Here is an 18,202-nt window from a genome sequence, read left to right on the forward strand (position 1 = left end):
CATGGCATAGTGGTTGAGTTCAGTGCACTCTCCTTTGGTGGCTTGGGTTCGGATCCTGGCCATGGACCTGTACCACTTGTCAGCCATGCTGTGGCAGAAACCCACATATAAAGTGGAGGAAGATTGGAATGGATGTTAGCTCAGGGCTTATCTTCCTCAGCAAAAAAAAAAAAAAGAAGAAGAAGAAGGGGCCGGCCCGGTGGCGCAGCGGTTAAGTTTGCCCGTTCCGCTTCTCGGTGGCCCGGGGTTCGCTGGTTCGGATCCCGGGTGCGGACATGGCACTGCTTGGCAGCCATGCTGTGGTAGGCGTCCCACGTATAAACTAGAGGAAGATGGGCACGGATGTTAGCTCAGAGCCAGGCTTCCTCAGCAAAAAGAGGAGGACTGGCAGTAGTTAGCTGAGGGCTAATCTTCCTCCAAAAAAAAAAAAAAGAAGAAGAAGAAAAAGAAGAAAAAGTTTTGGTAATATTGTTGGAAGCAAGTTTTATTTGTTATGACATTATAACAATAGTTGTATTAGCAGTTGAAAATTATAGTAATAATAATGATTTTTCAATCTGGCATTGTAGCTATAAAATGCAAAAAGTAATAAGGCAGAGTCCCTGGCCTTAAGAAACTTGTGACCTAGCAGGTAATACAGTCATATAGATAAGTAACTACAGAGTGTCCCTGTGTTTTGGAAACAGAGGCGAATATATATAATGCCCTAAAGAATCTTCAATCTATTAAAAACTGTATTTCCAGATTTTATGGGCACTTGGTATAATATAGGGTGATAAAAATTAGAATACGGCTATGTATAGAGAGTGATGGCAGAGTAAGGAGCGCTAAGCTGACTATCCTGGCAGATAGAACTGTGATCTTGGGTAGAGTGAAACTCCATGGATATCCAAGCTGGGCTTTGCAAAATACAGAGATAAGGAAGCCTTGCCAGTTTAAGAGCATTAGAGAAATGCCTCAGCTTGGCCTGCAAATGTCCCTCAATGAGAGAGAAAAACAGAAGGATCCAGTTGTCTGCAAGCTTTCAATTGTAATGGCTGCGCTGAGTTAGCTGGAATCATTGTAGCATCCCAAGATAGATGTCTCCAGCTGATAGTAGTCCAAGCTAGAGGGTGCTAGTAGTCAGAGCAATCAATATGATACCGTCTTTATGCTCATAATTTGATTGATAATTTCCCCTTCCATAATTTTAGAGGTAAAAATATATGGATGATTTTGATTAGCTGAGGAGGCAGCAGGTGCCGGTGTAGAAGGTGTAATGAGACTCCATTCTAGGGATGTTCCATTTGGTTGAGCAGTTGATGCACTGGCCACTGGTGCTTGTCCAGCAGAGTGGCCTTGTGGGACTGAAATCGAGCCTGCGCTTTGATAGCTGTGTGCCTGATGTGGGGCTGCACCAGCCTGGGAAGAGGTGTTTTTTCCTAATTCACACGAAGCCTTGTGTGGTCTAATAGCAGCTGTGTCGGATTTCCTGCCTACTTTATCCTCAAGTGCCTAGAATAGTGTGATACAAGTACTGAAAGGAATTGAAGACAGTTCTCTGGATTTGAGCATTTTGAAGCAATTAAAGATCATTCTGATTAAAAAACTGTGGTTCAAAGTAAACCTTCATGTTTGCCTTATAACTGTAATAAAATATTTTGCGTGCCTCTGCCTGGTAAGAACTATAGAGAAGGGGGAAATAGCTAACTAAAGAGAAGCAACTTGTTGCTATCCCAGAAGTAGGAATTTATCCTTTACTTACTATTCTAGAAAATTGGTGGTCTAGTGGTTAAGATTCACAGCCCAGATTCGTTTCCCGGTCAAGGAACCACATCACTGTCTGTCTGTTATGACTCTGTGGCAGCTGCCTGTTGCTGTGATGCTGAAAGCTATGCCGCCAGTTATTCAAATACCAGCAGGGTCACCCATGGTGGACAGGTTTCCACAGAGCTTCCAGACTAAGACAAACTAGGAAGAAGGACCAAGCCACCCACTTAGGAAAAAATTGGCCATGAAAACCCTGTGAATAGCATTAGGACATTGTCTGATATAGCGCCAGAAGGTGAGGCGACGGTGCAACAGACCAGGCAGGGTTCTGCTCTCCTGTACACAGGGATGCTAGGAGTCAGAATCAACTCTACTGGCACACATAACAGATTCTAGAAATAGCCTTCATTGTATTGTACACAAAAGATTAATTCATGTAAAAAATTCAACCAGGATATAAAATTTGGTGGTGGTTTATTCATTGTTTGTTAGTGTTTTCTGAGTTTGTGTGTATCTTCAAATATCTTTCACTCTTACAGGAGAGTAATAACTTCTCTGTCCCATAGTATGTAGAAGATATTCCACTGCCTGCCAGATTCCAGTGTTGAAAAGACTGAATTTCCTTCCTTTGTAGTTAACTGGTGATTTACCTCGAGGTTGTAAGTTAGGAGTTGGGAGAGGAGGGGTAGGGAGCTACAATCAAGTTGCCTTGTTGAGATAAATATGTTCCCAGACTCCTGCTCTCAAGATTCCATTCTTGAAGCTATAGGCATTTTTTAGTGTGCTCTTGAGATTCAAAAATTTTGTTGGCTGTTTCATACATCAAATAGACTGGCCACTGGTTTTTATGTCAGAACTTTATTTGTTAAAATTATTTGTGTTTTACTATTGCCATTAATATGTTTGTCTTTTTTTTCTTTGCAGTTGAAGCTTTATTCTAAGAATTATTTGTTTCATCTAGTTCAAGAGCTCAAATTATAAAGACTCTAAATGTTACAGAAGTGTTGAAAGATTGGTAAGTATTTAATGTAATAAATATTAGGAGTCAGAATACTTAGTTCAGTCTAAGGCTTTGAAATGACATAGTTATATGACATGAATTAAACCCCAAAGTAAAAACAACGAAACTTTCCATTAGTAGAGATGGATATATAAATTGTGGTTTATTCATATAATGGCATATTGCACAATGGTTTAAAGGAATGAACTTAATGTTGAGAGGGAAAAGCAAAGTTATAAAAAGATACATATAGTATACTATTTATATAAATTTTAAAATAACTAAAGCCATACTGAATATTTTTATGGCTATAAACATATAAAAATTATAAAAATATGTATGGAAATGACAAACACCAAGTAGGGAGGGTGAAGAGGTGTGGGTGGGGTCTGACTTTGCTGTACTGAAAGGTCTGATTTCTTTATACACGCACACGCACACACTGACCTAAACATAGCACAATGCTAATACTTACTGGATCTGAGTATTGGCTATAACCTCATGTTATATGTTCTTTGTACTTTTCTGGGTATTTGAAATATTCAAATAAATCTTTTAAAAATACCATGCAATCATCTTTTCACTTGGCATCCAGAATGGCTGAAAGGCATTCAAATTCAGCATTCCTATTAGATGAGAAGGATGAAATGAGTATTTCTTAATGTGCAAAGCAAAAATGTGCCCCATCACCCCTACCAATGTTGTTCTAATGCAGTTAGACAGAAGAATAGAAACTGTGTGAATATTGGATAGGAAAATTCAAAAGTTTTGTTATTTGTAGATGGTAGGGTTTTATATCTGGAAATTCCCAGAAAATCAAAAGAGTTCGGTAAGAAGTTTGGATATATGATTAAATTTGGAAATATCAAAATAAATCTACTTCCTTTATGCCTCCTATATACCAGTTTTCTATCCTAGTTAGAATATATAGTGGAAAACAAAATCCCATTCAGAATAATGGTGAAAACTATAAAATACCTTGGAATAAACCTAACAAGAAATATGTAAAACCTATTATATGAAGTAACAGCACTTTCTACTTCAAGGAAATAATAGGATAAATGTGCAAGTAGTATGAGGATGTCCATTACAGCTTTGTTTATAATAATAAAAAAATAGAAATAACCTAAATATTCAACAATGGGAGATTTGCTACATCTGTATAATGAAATATATGTAATATATACATGCAGCGGATGCCATGCAGCTGTTAAAAAGAGTAAGAGAGGGGCCAGCCCAGTGGCTCAGTGGTTAAGTGTGCATGTTCTGCTTCAGGCGGCCCTGGGTTCACCGGTTCGGATCCCAGGTGCAGACATGGCACTGCTTGGCAAGCCATGCTGTGATAGGCGTCCCACATATAAAGTAGAGAAAGAAGGGCACAGATGTTAGATCAAGGCCAATCTTCCTCAGCAAAAAGAGGAGGATTGGCAGCAGATGTTAGCTCAGGGTTGATTGTCCTCAAAAAAAAAAAAAAAAAGAGTAAGAGAGAGCTCATGTGAATAGATTTCCAAAATATCTAATGAAACAAAGCACGTAACAGATCATTTATATAAAATATTTATGTAACTGTGTATATATTTTATGAATGTTTTTAGATCAGGAAAAACATACATTTCTGCATATATTATGCTTTTTACTGACATGGCATCTTGTGATTTTAGAAAGTGGGGTTGAAATTATTTCCTCATTAATTGTCGTATTTAAAAATCTATGTTAATTTCCCTTATCTTAATTTCTAGAAGATAGGCCTTATTTATTTATTTATTTATTTTTGAGGAAGATTAGCCCTGAGCTAACATCCACTGCTAATTCTCCTCTTTTTGCTGAGGAAGACTGGCCCTGAGCTAACATCTGTGCCCATCTTCCACTACTTTATATGTGGGACATCTGCCACAGCATGGCTTGATAAGCAGTGCGTAGATCTGCACCCAGGTTCCGAACTGGCGAACCGCCCCCAGGCTGCCTAAGTGGAACACAGGAACTTAACTGCTACGCCACCCGGCCAGCCTGATGGGCTCTAATTATTACCGTGGTTTTTTAGTTTTTCATGTTTTTAATATTTGTAAAGTTGCAGTGTGCCTTGCAATTGATGGTGTCTTATAAGCACCAGTGGACTGCACTTGTGAAGGAGTTGTTCTTGCCTGCTCATGAGTGAACTTGGTCATAGCTATTCACATTGTCAGTGCTTCATTTGAGTTAATGCATTGTCGGTACTATATCTGATGAGTTTTAAATGTTTCCTGGTTGTTCTCTGAAACTTTCTGCTGATTTCATCTGGTAAGATCAAGAAAGTACCAGCATCAAAACTTATAGAACAATGTCAGCATCTTTGGAAGAAAATCTCAGGAACAATAGTATAGCACTCTTAAAAAATGTTGCGTAGTGGATGGTTTTCATGGGCCAGGTGATATTGTATGGAAAATTTTAAGTGATAAGAAAGCCTTGTGTTATAGTTTAATTGGCAGTGTTTTTTCTTTTTTAGTGGTACACTAGATAATTATGTATCTTAAAATCAGTAAGAGATTAGGTGAAATAAATTAATAAAGTTGGATAAATATGGACTGAATACAAATTAAGTTATTTGATTTATGGAGCAATTTTACCCTATGAAAGCTTACAAAGAATCAATATTATATATAATAGAGATCACTGCTGCATTTTGGGATAATAAGTGATGTATGTGTAATTTTTTTAATACTTTTCTGTCTTTTGCCTCATGTCCAATAATATTTAAAATGATGATTTTATACTAAAGAGGGGATTGTTACTGTAATAATACCTAGAATTCTGATGGGAATCCAAGAATTAAACCATCAAGCCCTAGGATGAACAGTAACCAAAGTAGTATTAGGAATTTCTTTGGTCTCTCCCTTTCATGTTTATTTGCTTCTCTTTGTATCCTTTTGGTTCATTTTCACCCAGTTGGCTTCTTCTGAGCCTCAGCTACCTCAGAATGAGCACCGCAGGCCCATCTTTATGATACTTTTCTGCATAACTGTGCTCCTTAATTCAAATTCCTATGAGGGAGAAAGAAAACTTTATTGGCCCAGTGCCTCTTTGCAAGTTGTACCACACAAGTCATATCTTGCAGGCAGCATGTTTGCTGGCTTCTCCTGACTCAGGTTACGTCAGTTGATTAGGGCTCAGAACCTGGCTGTTATTGTCATATGATGATGAGAAGGGAGTGAAGGAAGACTCCACAACACACATTTAATTTAACCTCTCCAAGTTAAAAAATTTTTAAAGTTACTGGATGTCTCAAAATTACTTTTAGCCCTAAGATAAAACTATTTTGAAGTTCTTTGAGGATTTTATTGTTCTTGATTTTTCCTTTTCTGAAGATTTATACATTTTTTTTACTTTATGTTTGTGTTTTCTTCTCTCTTTTGTCTGCTTTACCTTACTATTTTCCTTAATCTGGTAATGTCATATTGCCCTTTGTTTGATTCGACTGTGAAGCAATAAGTGAAGTGGCATAACCTTAGCTGCTAGAATTCTTCAGTTTTTATTCACCTGGTGGTAAATCCCTTGTTCCACCCATTAACTGAACTCCAGTGTGTGGGGAGGGTGGGTCAGTGATTGTGAGTTTTATCAAGTGAAAACAGTTTATATTTTTAAGAGATTCATTATCTTTTAAACCATGTAGAGCAAGAATATAAGTAATGGGTTCATTTTTATTCTATGGTGAGGCTATTTAAGGGAGAAAGTCTGGATCTGCCTTAACTGCCACCACTCACTAGTGTTTTCTGTCTGGGTGCTTCACTTACCCCTTCTTGGTTATGCTCTGGCATTTCACAGCCAGGACTAATTTCTGCCATATAGGATTATTTAAGGAGTACCTGACCAGGTCAGAACTATGTCCAAAAAGATTATAGAGTTAAGTACCGATGCCCAGTAATTCAAAGTCAGTCTTTAGTTAAAAACAAACAAACAACAAAAAGACATTGTTTTAAACATACATTTTTGTTTTTCTAATCTTTTTTGTGATATTTATTTTATAGCTCGGTCATGAGCACCGACAGTAACTCATTGGCACGTGAATTTCTGACCGATGTCAACCGGCTTTGCAATGCAGTGGTCCAGAGGGTGGAGGCCAGGGAGGAAGAAGAGGAGGAGACGCACATGGCAACCCTTGGACAATACCTTGTCCACGGCCGAGGATTTCTGTTACTAACCAAGCTAAATTCTATCATTGATCAGGTAACATTTTCATATCAAATAATTTTTTCATTAGTATATTATAATTAATTATAGGTGCATAATTTATGGGTTACATAGTTTCTAAGAGTCTCTTTGAGATCAAGTCCTATTTCTCACATCACTCCAATAAAGAAAAGTAGCACAATTTATGAACATATTGTTTATTTGGATACTTTTCAAATTATCTGAAATATCTAGAATTACAAATGGCCTTTCTTCTAAAATGGCTTTATATATACTGTGGTTTTTATCCTAATATCAGTGTGAGATAACTACGATTATTGGTAGAGATATAAGATCATGATTCAAAAACATGATGAATTTGCACTTTCAATAAACACCATATATGTTTTTGAAAAGTTTAGCATAAATTATATTTAGGGAGCTTACTCATTCTGGAGTGAAAATAGAGAATCCTTTGTGTAAACTAGTAATTACTGAGTCCCTTAGCTTGTATACATCTAGTTTTTTGCACACTATTGTGTTTGCTTAAAGTATTGTATGACCATATGGCATTTTGCTGTTTCCTTATTATGGAATTAACAGGATTTTAAAGTTAGTGGGGACTATAGAGATGTGTTCATCCAACCTCCTTTTGTAGATGAAAAACTGAGATGCAGAAATATTAAATAACCCAGACAAGGTTAACTTGAAGCCTAAATGTGACTTATACCTTTGTTTCATTTTAGTAGAAAACAAATAATTATTTTATGAAAGAAAAACTGTACCATCTGCTTTCAGGAGACTGATTAATGTAGTTAGATAATAATATTTCATTTAACTTGAGAAGATAATAAGGTCATGGTAGCATCAATATGACAGATATTTTTAAACACTTTAAATGTTACTTTAGATGTAAACTTAACCATTGTTAAAATTTTTTTGCTATGAAAGCATTTTGCTAATAAGTACATATATTTGGGTAACTATAGAGACTAAAATTACACAGTGCCTCTGTTTTCACTATAAACTGAGACACCTAACAAATATAATCAGGAAATATTTGTTCACTATGGTGTCTACCTGTAATGGAATTTTCCAGAATATTTGCAGGTTTATGTATTTTTATTATTTTTCATGAATGTGATTTATTAAATGTGACTAAATGTAACTTAATTTTTATATATTTGTATGACTTTTTTAATAAATTTAAAAATCAGAAAAAATTATTTATTAGACCATGTGTAGTGTTTTTATTTCAAAATTTTGATGTTTTAATATGTATATTATGCTCTGTTGTCTTCTTACCCCACATTAGAACAATTCATTGCTTTCTCTTTTTTTTAAGATGCTATGCAAATAGCATCAGAAATATCAAGTACCCAGGAATAAATTTTAATAAAATACGTACAGACTTCTGTATAGAATTCTATAAAACATTGTGAAGAGGAATGAAAGGAGACCCAAATAAATGCAGAACTCATAATTTTCATGTATTGGAAAAATCAATATTGCAAAGATGTCTGTTTTCTCCATATTGATCTATAGATTCCAATGCAATCTTAATCAAAATTTATGATTTTTTTGACAGCTGTATTGAGAGATAATTCACATATCATAGAATTCACCCATTTCATATGTACAATTTGATCGTTGTTAGTGTAGTCAAAGATAAGTGTAACTATCATCTCAGTCAGTTTTAGCACATTTTCATCACATCAAATAGAAACCCCCTGCCTTTTTAGCTCTCGCTCCTCTTCCCCTTGCGATTCCCCTCAACCCTAAGCAAGCACTAATCTCCTTTCCGTCTGTAGATTTTATGCTTTCTAAGTCATGAAGTATCTTTTAATGCATTATGAAATGACTGAAATCATTGAAGTCATAGTTGCAACAATAGTTTTTCCTCTGGTAATATTTTTTATCCCCTTTTCCCTCATCACTCACTTTTTGGAATGTCTGTAGGAATGATAACAGGAACAGTAGAAGAAGAGTGAAAATAAATAGCCATTTAAAAAATAGGGCTTATCAACATTTAATTGTTTATACCAGAAAATGGAGAATGATCATTTGGATCTTTAAGGGGCATTTAATTGCTCTGGTTTATTCATTTAAGGTAGAATCAAAACACTAGATTCAAAGGTGTACATTTCAGGAGGAACTTTAGCTTTTGTATCTGTGCTTCTCATGGATAGGAACACTTCGTGGGTACTCTGGAGAAGAGGCAGTTTAAGCCCTTGCCCTTCCACTGCAGTCCTTTTGTACAAGGACTTTATTAGTATATATTTATTAATAGATAGTTAATATCGAGTGTTAATCAGACTTTTTATTGGTATATAATTTACGTATAGTAAATGCACAAATGTTGAGTGTCTGGTTGGATGAGTTTTGACGAATATATATACATCTATGTCACCTCCATCTAGATCAATGTTTAGAACATTTCCACCTACCTAGAAGGTTTTGTCATGCCCCTTTTCAGTCAACCCCTCCCCTTTCCCCACTGGAAGATAACCACTGTTCTGATTTCTAACTTCTAAGTATAGTTTTGCTTGTTCTAGAACTTTACATAAATGGAATCACGCAGTATGTACTCTTGTGTCTCAGAGATTCATCCATGTTTTGTGAATCAGTAGTTCCCTACTTTTTGTTTCTGGTTAGTATTTTGTTGTATGGATATACTACAATTTATTTACCTGTTCACCTGTTTAATCGTTTGGGTTTGTTTCCATTTGGCTGATATTAATAAAGCTGCTGTGAACATTCTTATAAAAGTCTTTGTGTGAATATATTTTCATTTATGCTGGGTAAATATCTAGGCATACAATTGCTGGGTCAAAGAGCAGTTGTTTAACTTTAGAAGAAACTGCCAAACTGTTTTTCAAAGTGGTTGTACCACTTTTCATTCTCACCAGCAATCTATGAGAATTCCACTTGTTCTGCATCCTTTCTAATATTTGACATTGCCAGTCTTTTTAGTATTAGTCATTCTAAGTGAATATGAAGTAGTATCTCACTGTGGTTTTAATTTGCATTTCTCTGACAACTAAGGATGTTGAGCACTTTTTTGTGTGCTTATTGGCCCCATTTATATATCTTCTTTTGTGAATGTCTGTTTAAGCCTTGTGCCCATTTTTAAAGTCCAGGTATTCATTATCCAGTTGTAGTTGTTCTTTATGTATTCTGGATAAAAGTCTTTGTTGGATTCCAAATATGTTCTTTGTGGCTTACCTTTTCATTTCTTAGCAATGTCTTTAGAAGACATTTTTTCTTTTGTGATTAGTGCTTTTTGTATCCTGTCTAAGAAATCTCTATTTTGCAACCCCACAGTTACAAAGATATTCTCCTATTTTTTTTTCTAGGAGCTTTTTAGTTATTATTTTTACTTTTAAGTCTGTGATCCATTTTGAATTAATATTTGTGTATGGTGGGAGATAGGAGTTACGCTTCCTTTCGGCTCCTCCTGCCTGTGTAGATACCCAGTTGTTCCAGCAACATTTCTTCTTAAAAGTCTGCTCTTTCCCCCACTGAATAACCTTGACACCTTTGTTGAAAATCAATTGACCATACATTTAAATGTGGGTTTATTTCTAGACTCTATTCTGCTCCATTTGTCTGTCCTCTCCTCTTTCACTAATACCATACTGTTTTGACTACTGTGGCTTTCATGGTAAGTCTAGAAATTAGGTGGTGTAAATTCTCCCATGTGTTCTTCATTTTTGAGAATGTTTGACTATTCTAGGTCTTTTGCATTTCTATATAAATTTTAGAATCAGCTTATTATTTCTACAAAAATGCCTGTTAGGATTTCAGTTGTGATGGCACTGAATTCAGAAATCAGTTTGGAGAGAATTGATGACAATGTTGAGTTTCTCAATCCATGCACATAATATAAATCTCTGTTTATTTGAGTCTTCTCTAATTTCTCTGCGATATTTTGTGATTTTCAGTGTAGAGGTCTTGCATGTTTTTTGGTTAAATTTATTCTAAATATTTTATTTTTTGGTGCTATTGTAAATGGCGTTTACAATTTTTATTTTCTGTTGTTTGTTGCTCATAGACATAGTTAATTTTTGTATGCTGACCTTATGTCCTGTGCCTTTGCTAAATTAACTTATTTACATTTATTTTGAAAATTTTCTGTAGATTCCTTAAGATTTTCTATGTACATAATCATGTCATGTGTGAATATGATAATTTCACTTCTTTTCCAATTTTTATACCTCTTATTTCATATTCTTGCCTTTTGCACTGACTGTTAGTGCAAAGGTGGACGGACTGATGAGAGTGGACATCCTGCCTGTGTCTGACCTTAGAGGGAAAGTGTTCAGTATTTCACCATTAAATGTGACATCAGCTCTAGGTGGTTCTCAGATGCCTTTTATCAGGATGAGGAAGTTCTCTTCTCGACTTGTTGAGAGTTTTTAATCCTGAATGGATGTTGGATCTTGTCAGATGCCTTTTCTGAATCTATTAAGAGTATCATATTATTTTTCTTTTTTATTCTGTTAATGTTGGTTAATTACGTAAATGGTTCTAAATATTGAAGCAACTTTGCATTCCTGGGATAAACCCCATTTGGTCATGATTTATTATACAGAGAGATGTTAATCTATTTATTCTAATGAAAAAAACAGTCCACATAAATAGCAAAAATTTATTCTTTTTAATGGTTATAGATGGCAGAGTTGAAGTTTATGGACAGACTCTTACAAGTTTTTTGAAAGAAACTTGACCCAGCCTAAAAAGTAACAATTATCTTTGATTTTGATCTTGGTACCAGTATCAACTACATGGGTAACTTTAGTGACTTAATTGCTCCATATCTCAGTATCCTTGTCAGTAACATAAATACATCTAGTTGGGTGACTTAAAAGATCTCTTCCAACATAAAAAATTATTGTTTCTGTGTAATATTTGATAATAATGTTTTCTGATTTCTTCTATACCCTGAGTTTGAATGTGTATAGCTTAATTCTGATGTAATGAGTAGAAAATTAAAATGATTTATTACCAACACAATATACCAAAATTAAACTAGTATACACAATCTTGCATTGTAAATACTACTTTTAAAATTTCAGTATGTATAATTTTCATTCCTGTTCACACTCTGTGAATGTTCTATAAAGTTGTTACTTATTTTGCTAGTAAAATATGAAGTTTTATTGAAGGAGGTTATACATTTATGAACAAAATATACTTTAAAAATTATAATAGGTTTCTTTAATCTTCAGCTATTTTCTTGTAAGAGACTACTTTATTCTTCCTACATTTTTGTAGTTTTATCACTTTAATATATAGTACTACATAAATGGCCTATCAGACTAATATATAAAATAAGTATAATAGAAAAATACTAGACCTTTAAAAGTGTGGCTACACAGTTCATTCACTGCTTTATTCAGGAGACCATTAAGCACTTACTGCGTGCCAGCATCTCTGCTAAATGCAGAGATAAAAGAACAGAGACTGCCTTTACCAGCAGCTCTTAGCTTTTGAAGAGATGGACAGATAAACAAAAAAATGATGACAAAACAGTGTAAAAGTACAGGAAAGGGTGTACAGGAAAGGGTCATCAGGAAGTGATTCTTAGAGAATTGACATCTCTAAGTAGGGATTAGCAATGTAAAGAGGTAGGAAGCATTAGACCAAGGGAACTGCAAATGCAAGGATGCTAGAGAAAGAGAAAGAACAGCACATTCCATGAACTACAAGTAGTTGAGGGAAGTTAGAGCAAAGGCTGCATGTGGGGTTTGGCTAATGAGGAGACTGGAAGACAGAGGCCATGTGATGGCAAGCCTTGTGTACTGTATTGAGGAGTCTTAATTTTATTCTGAAAACATTGGGGAGGTTTTTAGGCAACAAAATAGGCAATGAAAATTATTCTTCAGATTTGACAAGTTAAGTCACTGGTAATATTATTAAAGAGAATTGTTTTAGTAGGAGAGTAATGCAAACTTTTAAATACTGTAAAGGTATTAACAAGCGAACTTTTAGTATACTACATCTAGTTCTACAGATTCTGTTTATACACATGCCAAGGTTTATCTATGCATGTTTAGTCTGGCAGGGATGAGGGAGTGTGGGGCATGCAGGCATTTCTACTTCTTGTAGTAGTGAGAATATGATTGCAGTGGAAATCTTAGCCACTAGACAATGGTGCTATCCACAGAGGGTAGATAATCCATTGAGTTATCTCCCTTTACACCCAGGGTAGTAAATAGGAGCAATGAGTCTGTCAGTTGATTGTGGTTTAACAAACCACATTTCAAAAACTTAATGGCACAAAATAACAGTGAATTGTTTGCTCATCATTCTGTAAGTTGGCAGTTCAGGTAGGCTCAGCTGGGATAGCTGCCTCTGCTCCTTGTGGTGTCAGCTGTGCTTACATCTGAATGTGCAGTCAGCTGGCGGAAGACTGAGGGCTGTTGGATGGGGCTGTTGGCCAGGCTGCCTCAGTTCTCATCCATGTGGCCTCTCATTTTTCAGTAGGCTACACTCAGCTTCTTTACATGGTGGAGGAAGCATTCCAAGAGGGTGAGGCTGCAAGAAGTCACATAACATCACTTCTGCTGCCTTCTATTGATCAAAGCAAGTCACAAGGCCAACACAGAATTAAGGGATGGGAACATAGACTCCATCACTTCATGAGAGGAAATAATTTATGACCATGTTTTATCTACTGTAGTCTTTTCTCTGGCCACAACTATTAGCATTCCTTCCACATTCTCTCCTTCCCAGGACTCTCAAAGTATCATCCCATCATGGCATCTGGCTCAAAGTCCATGATCTTGTCGTATACATCAGTTCTGGGTGTAGATGAGGCTTCCAGGTGCAGTACTTTTGTTGCAGCTCTTCTTCACTGAGAGACTTGTGAACTAAAAAGACAAGTTATCTGACACACACACCCTATGTACAATGATGAGATGGGGGCATGTTAACCACAATAGATACTTGTATTCAAGAAAGAAAGTGATGGGAGGCACATCACTGATCCGCTGAAATCCAGTCAAGCATGTGTTGTCACACCCCTATTCTAGGGGCGGGGAATATGTTTTTCTTCTGTGGGAGTAGTTCCCGAATCCATGGTTCTCCAAGACTCTTGGCTCCACCCTCTGAGGTGTCTTTTCTTTTCCATAATAGATGGCCCATAATTTGCAGCTTTTTCACTCTGCTTCCTGGGTCGCCAGTGGGGACCCAGAGGTCTTTTTGCATTGTGAACTATGTTTCTTTTTGTCCAAGCTGTTAATATTTTTTAATACTACAACTTTCTTTAAAAATATTGTGGGTTTCCTCTGAATCTTAATGGAGTTCATGCCATTCCCCAAAAGCCACATCTGTAATTGTTTTTGAGACAGACTTCTCTCTACTATGGGGTAAGGCTTGTGTGGAACAATCGTCAAGATTCCTAGTAGTACTTTTGTCTGACAGTGTTTACTAGGTACCACCTAAATTCTTTCTGAAATCTTAACAAAGAGTATTATAGCTATTTAATAACCATTCTTTGTTGGGAGGACAGGCAACAGGGGCCGTGAGCTGTGGCTTGCTGGCCAAATCCTGCTGCCAGTGACCTATTTTCGGACAACCCACAAGCTAAGAATAGTTTTTGCATTTTTAAAGGATTATTAAAACAGAAGAATATGCAACAGAGTCCACATATGACTCACAAAGCCTAAAATGTTTACTACCTGGCCCTTTACAAAAAAAGTTTGCAACCCTGGTCTAATTCAAGAAAAACTATTAGCATAATGTTTGGCATCATGGGAAAAACAGTACTATACTGAGATATCAAAAACGTTTGACAAAATTCATCTATTCTTGACAAAAGCTCTAAAAATAAGATTAGAGGGTTTCATATACAAAAAGTAGAAAAACCAATAGTATTTTTAATGTTTTACAATAGAATCAATATAAGAATAACCCTTTATTACTATTTCCATTTGATACCATGTTTTAAAAACATGCAATAGTAAAGTGGAAAATGAAAGTAATGACAGCTAAATATGAGAAAGATGGAGAAATAAAAATACCATTTTTAAAGTGATGTATAGAAAAATCCAAAAGCTCATCCAGATAATTGTTCAGCAAAGTTATAGAAGACAAACTTACATTGTTTACTTTAGGTATGGCTATACAGCTAGAAAATAAAAGAAAAAAGATTCTATTTACAGTACTAATGAAGAAATATTCATATCTGTGTGCATGGACACATATAATAGAAATAATAAAATTTTGATAGAAGAAATAAAGGACTTAACACATACACATGTATTTCTGCTTATCTCTGGAAAATTAGACTTAATTAGCATGTCAAAATGCTGATTTAAAGTAATACCATTAATACCAGTTAAAATAACTTGAGTAGTCTTCTGTCGCATTTTGGATACAGTCCAAGTTCCTTAGCATGTCATCCTGAGGTCCTTGAACCCCACTGATCTGGTGCCCACCTGCTTTTGCAGCTTCCTAGGCATCCGTCTGGTTTGGAATCTCAGCCCTTCCCCCTGACTCACTTGCCCTTTCTCAACCATCCTGCCACCACTACTTCTGGATGACTAGGACAGGCAGTTAATGTAAAATCCAGTCTAAACAGAAGAGTACTGAAAGGGACAGTGCCTGGCACCTGGTAGGTACTTAAAATATGTTTCTTGAATTTACCTGGAAAATTACCACCTGAATGAGAGTAATTTTACTGTTTATTCTTGCTATGGGGAATTTAAAAAGGCAATGACAGTCATTTTCCCTGCAGAAGGGAAACATAAAAATGTAAATATTAAATGAGAAGTAATGTGATTTCTGTAGATTGGACAGTGTAGGAATAGCCGGGGAATGGATCTGTTTATGACATACATTGCCTAATATGGCACATTGAGAACTTTCCACTTGGATGGCATGAGATAACACCTCTGGATACTCTGACTGTTGTGTATACTTAGGACCTTGGGAGATAAAACTAAAGCTTAGTTTGAAACAGAAGGCTACAAGTTCTAGTTTGACAGGGTGCCCACAAATAAGAGAAAAGGATTTCATGACTTGCAAAAGGATAGAATTACTATGTGATTTCTTTGGGACTTGAAAGGATAGATGAATCTGGGAATATATGATACGTAAAAAAGTGATACGTCCAGAGGATTAGAGAGAGCTGCCCCCACTGTTGTACTGGGCAGCAGGGAGGTGAGGGGTGTCCTCCTCAGGACCGCAATTCCAGCAGAGGTGGCAAAAAACAAAAAACCTGTGCTTGCTTCAATCTCATTCTTTTGAAAAACCCGTGGTTTCCAAGAATTAATCCACGTGGATGAAACGGGGGAAAAAGGCATGAAGTCCTGAGCGGGAACGGTAACCTTGGGTTGGTGTGGGGGGAAAAGCTTCACAGAACAGGTATTGCTGGGGCTGGGCCTTTAAGGTAGTGAGGGATCCTTTAGCTAAGTGGGAAGGAGTGTGTCATGCCAGGAGGCAGGAATGCTTGATGATGTGGCAACGATGATTTACCAGTGTCCTGTTGTGGAGCAAGGGCTAAATTAGAAGGACAGCATGTCTGTAGCCCTTCTTCACACACCTTTGAGGTTTCTGCAAGCTCCATTAGAATGTTGTTAGTTCATCTGCTGAACATAAAGAGTCAGATTAAGGAGGACTCTCAGGAATAATGTGCTCAAAATTGGTCTACACTTTTTTAAAGACCATATACGTTTTGCTGGCATCTTAAAAAATGTTGAGGTACATACTGAGTATGAGCTGTACATGGAAATGTTATCTAGACGTCTTTAGTCTTGCTAATTTCGAAGTAACGCACATGAAAATGGGGCTTTGTGGCACAATTTTTACTTTGCATCCAGAGTTTAAAGTCATTTATGCAGATAATGTTTATTAACATTGAGCAGCAGAAAAGAAGGATGATTGCTAAGAACTAGGGCCCCAGCTTGGAGTCCATTCTCTGAGAGAGGACTGGGAAGTAGGTTTAGAAAAGTTTCCTATCATATTTAGTGATAAATCCAAACTCTTTCGCATGGCCCACAAGGCCACCTTAGATCTGGCACTGTCCACCTTGCTGACCTGTGCCTTCCAGCCTCATCTCCTAACACTCTCCCCCTTGCTATTCATGCTGGCCTGCTTGCTATTCTATGAAAAAGCCAAGCCCGTTTCCAACCTTTTATATACTTCCTAGAAGCCCTTTTCTCCAAATCTTTGCATGGATTCCATCTCATCAATTATCTGCTCAAGTGGCTCATCCTAAATAGCCTATCTAAATGTCTCCCTTTTCATCAATCTGTAATCCTTCCCCTGTTTAACTGTCTTCATAGCACGGCATTCTGTCTGAAAATTTCTCATTTGTACCCATTATCTTCTGTCTCCCCTGCTAGAGTGTCAGCTTTGTGAAAATGTGAATATTGTCTTCCTTGTTCACCACTGCGTCCAAAGTGTTTGGCACAGAATAGGGGCTCAATAAGTATTTATTGAAGGAGTAAAAGAGGGAAATTGGCATTCAGACATTAACAGTCAGCAAGTTGATTGCTGTACTGGTAGTAAATCAGGAACGTGAAACCTAACTGTACCAAGCGGGTATTAGAGAAGTCTCCCCACAGAGGAGCTGAGACCTGAAGAATGAGTTGGCCTTTGGCAGATGGGAGGATGGTGACAGGAGCACTGTGAGAGCAGTGTCTGTGAGGAAGACGTATTAGGGAGTACAAACACCAGTGGTGTTCAGGAAACCCTTAAGAGCTGGACATGTGATGAGGGGTCAGGTGTGGTTGTGGGAGCTGAAACTGGACAAGTGAATAGGAATCATGTCATGAAAGGTCTATAAGCCTGAAGAGGAGCTTAGATTTTACTTTTGAAGAATTTTGAGCCTCTTCATAACATAACCAGGATACTAGAAGGAATAGTCTGAATGGTATGTCTCTTCTTTCTCATTCCCTTCAACTCTTCAGCCTATTGTAATCTGACTTGTATCCTAATCACTCCATTAAAACTGTGTTTGTTAAGGTCATTAGTGACCCTCTTCTTGCTAAATGCTTTTCTGCCATCATCTTACACAGCTAAAGAACAACTCCTGACCCAGTTAACACTTTTTTTCCCTAAACTATTCTCTTCCCTTGATTTCTCTGGTTCTGCTTCTCTTTTGGGAAGCTATTTCTCAGTCTCCTTTCAGGCGTCTCTTTAGCACTACCATCCTTAATTCCTTAAATGTTCTCTAAAGCTCCTTTCTCATCAGTCTTCTCTCATCATTCTGCATACTCTCCCTAGGAGGTCTCACATATGTCCGTGACTTCTGCCCCAAGGACTCCCAAGTCTTTTTGTTTACTTCACATCTCTTTCTTA

General features: G+C 36.7%; 1 protein-coding gene across 3 annotated transcripts in view; it reads left to right on the forward strand.

Moving 5' to 3' along the window:
• The window catches only part of LYST (lysosomal trafficking regulator), a 180,101-nt gene that overhangs the window by 21,194 nt on the left and 140,705 nt on the right, over positions 1-18,202 (forward strand). For 2 of the 3 annotated variants that reach the window (XM_023634282.2, XM_023635402.2), the window contains exons 2-3: positions 2,674-2,764; positions 6,751-6,949. In XM_023634282.2, coding sequence (XP_023490050.1) covers positions 6,758-6,949 — 192 coding nt within the window. In that variant the 5' untranslated portion in view covers positions 2,674-2,764; positions 6,751-6,757. Of the gene's footprint in view, positions 1-2,673; positions 2,765-6,750; positions 6,950-18,202 lie in introns of those variants that run through there. The other variant, NM_001308950.2, reaches the window with a different exon arrangement.

Source organism: Equus caballus, chromosome 1, assembly GCF_041296265.1.
Source record: "Equus caballus isolate H_3958 breed thoroughbred chromosome 1, TB-T2T, whole genome shotgun sequence".
Classification (NCBI taxonomy): domain Eukaryota; kingdom Metazoa; phylum Chordata; class Mammalia; order Perissodactyla; family Equidae; genus Equus; species Equus caballus.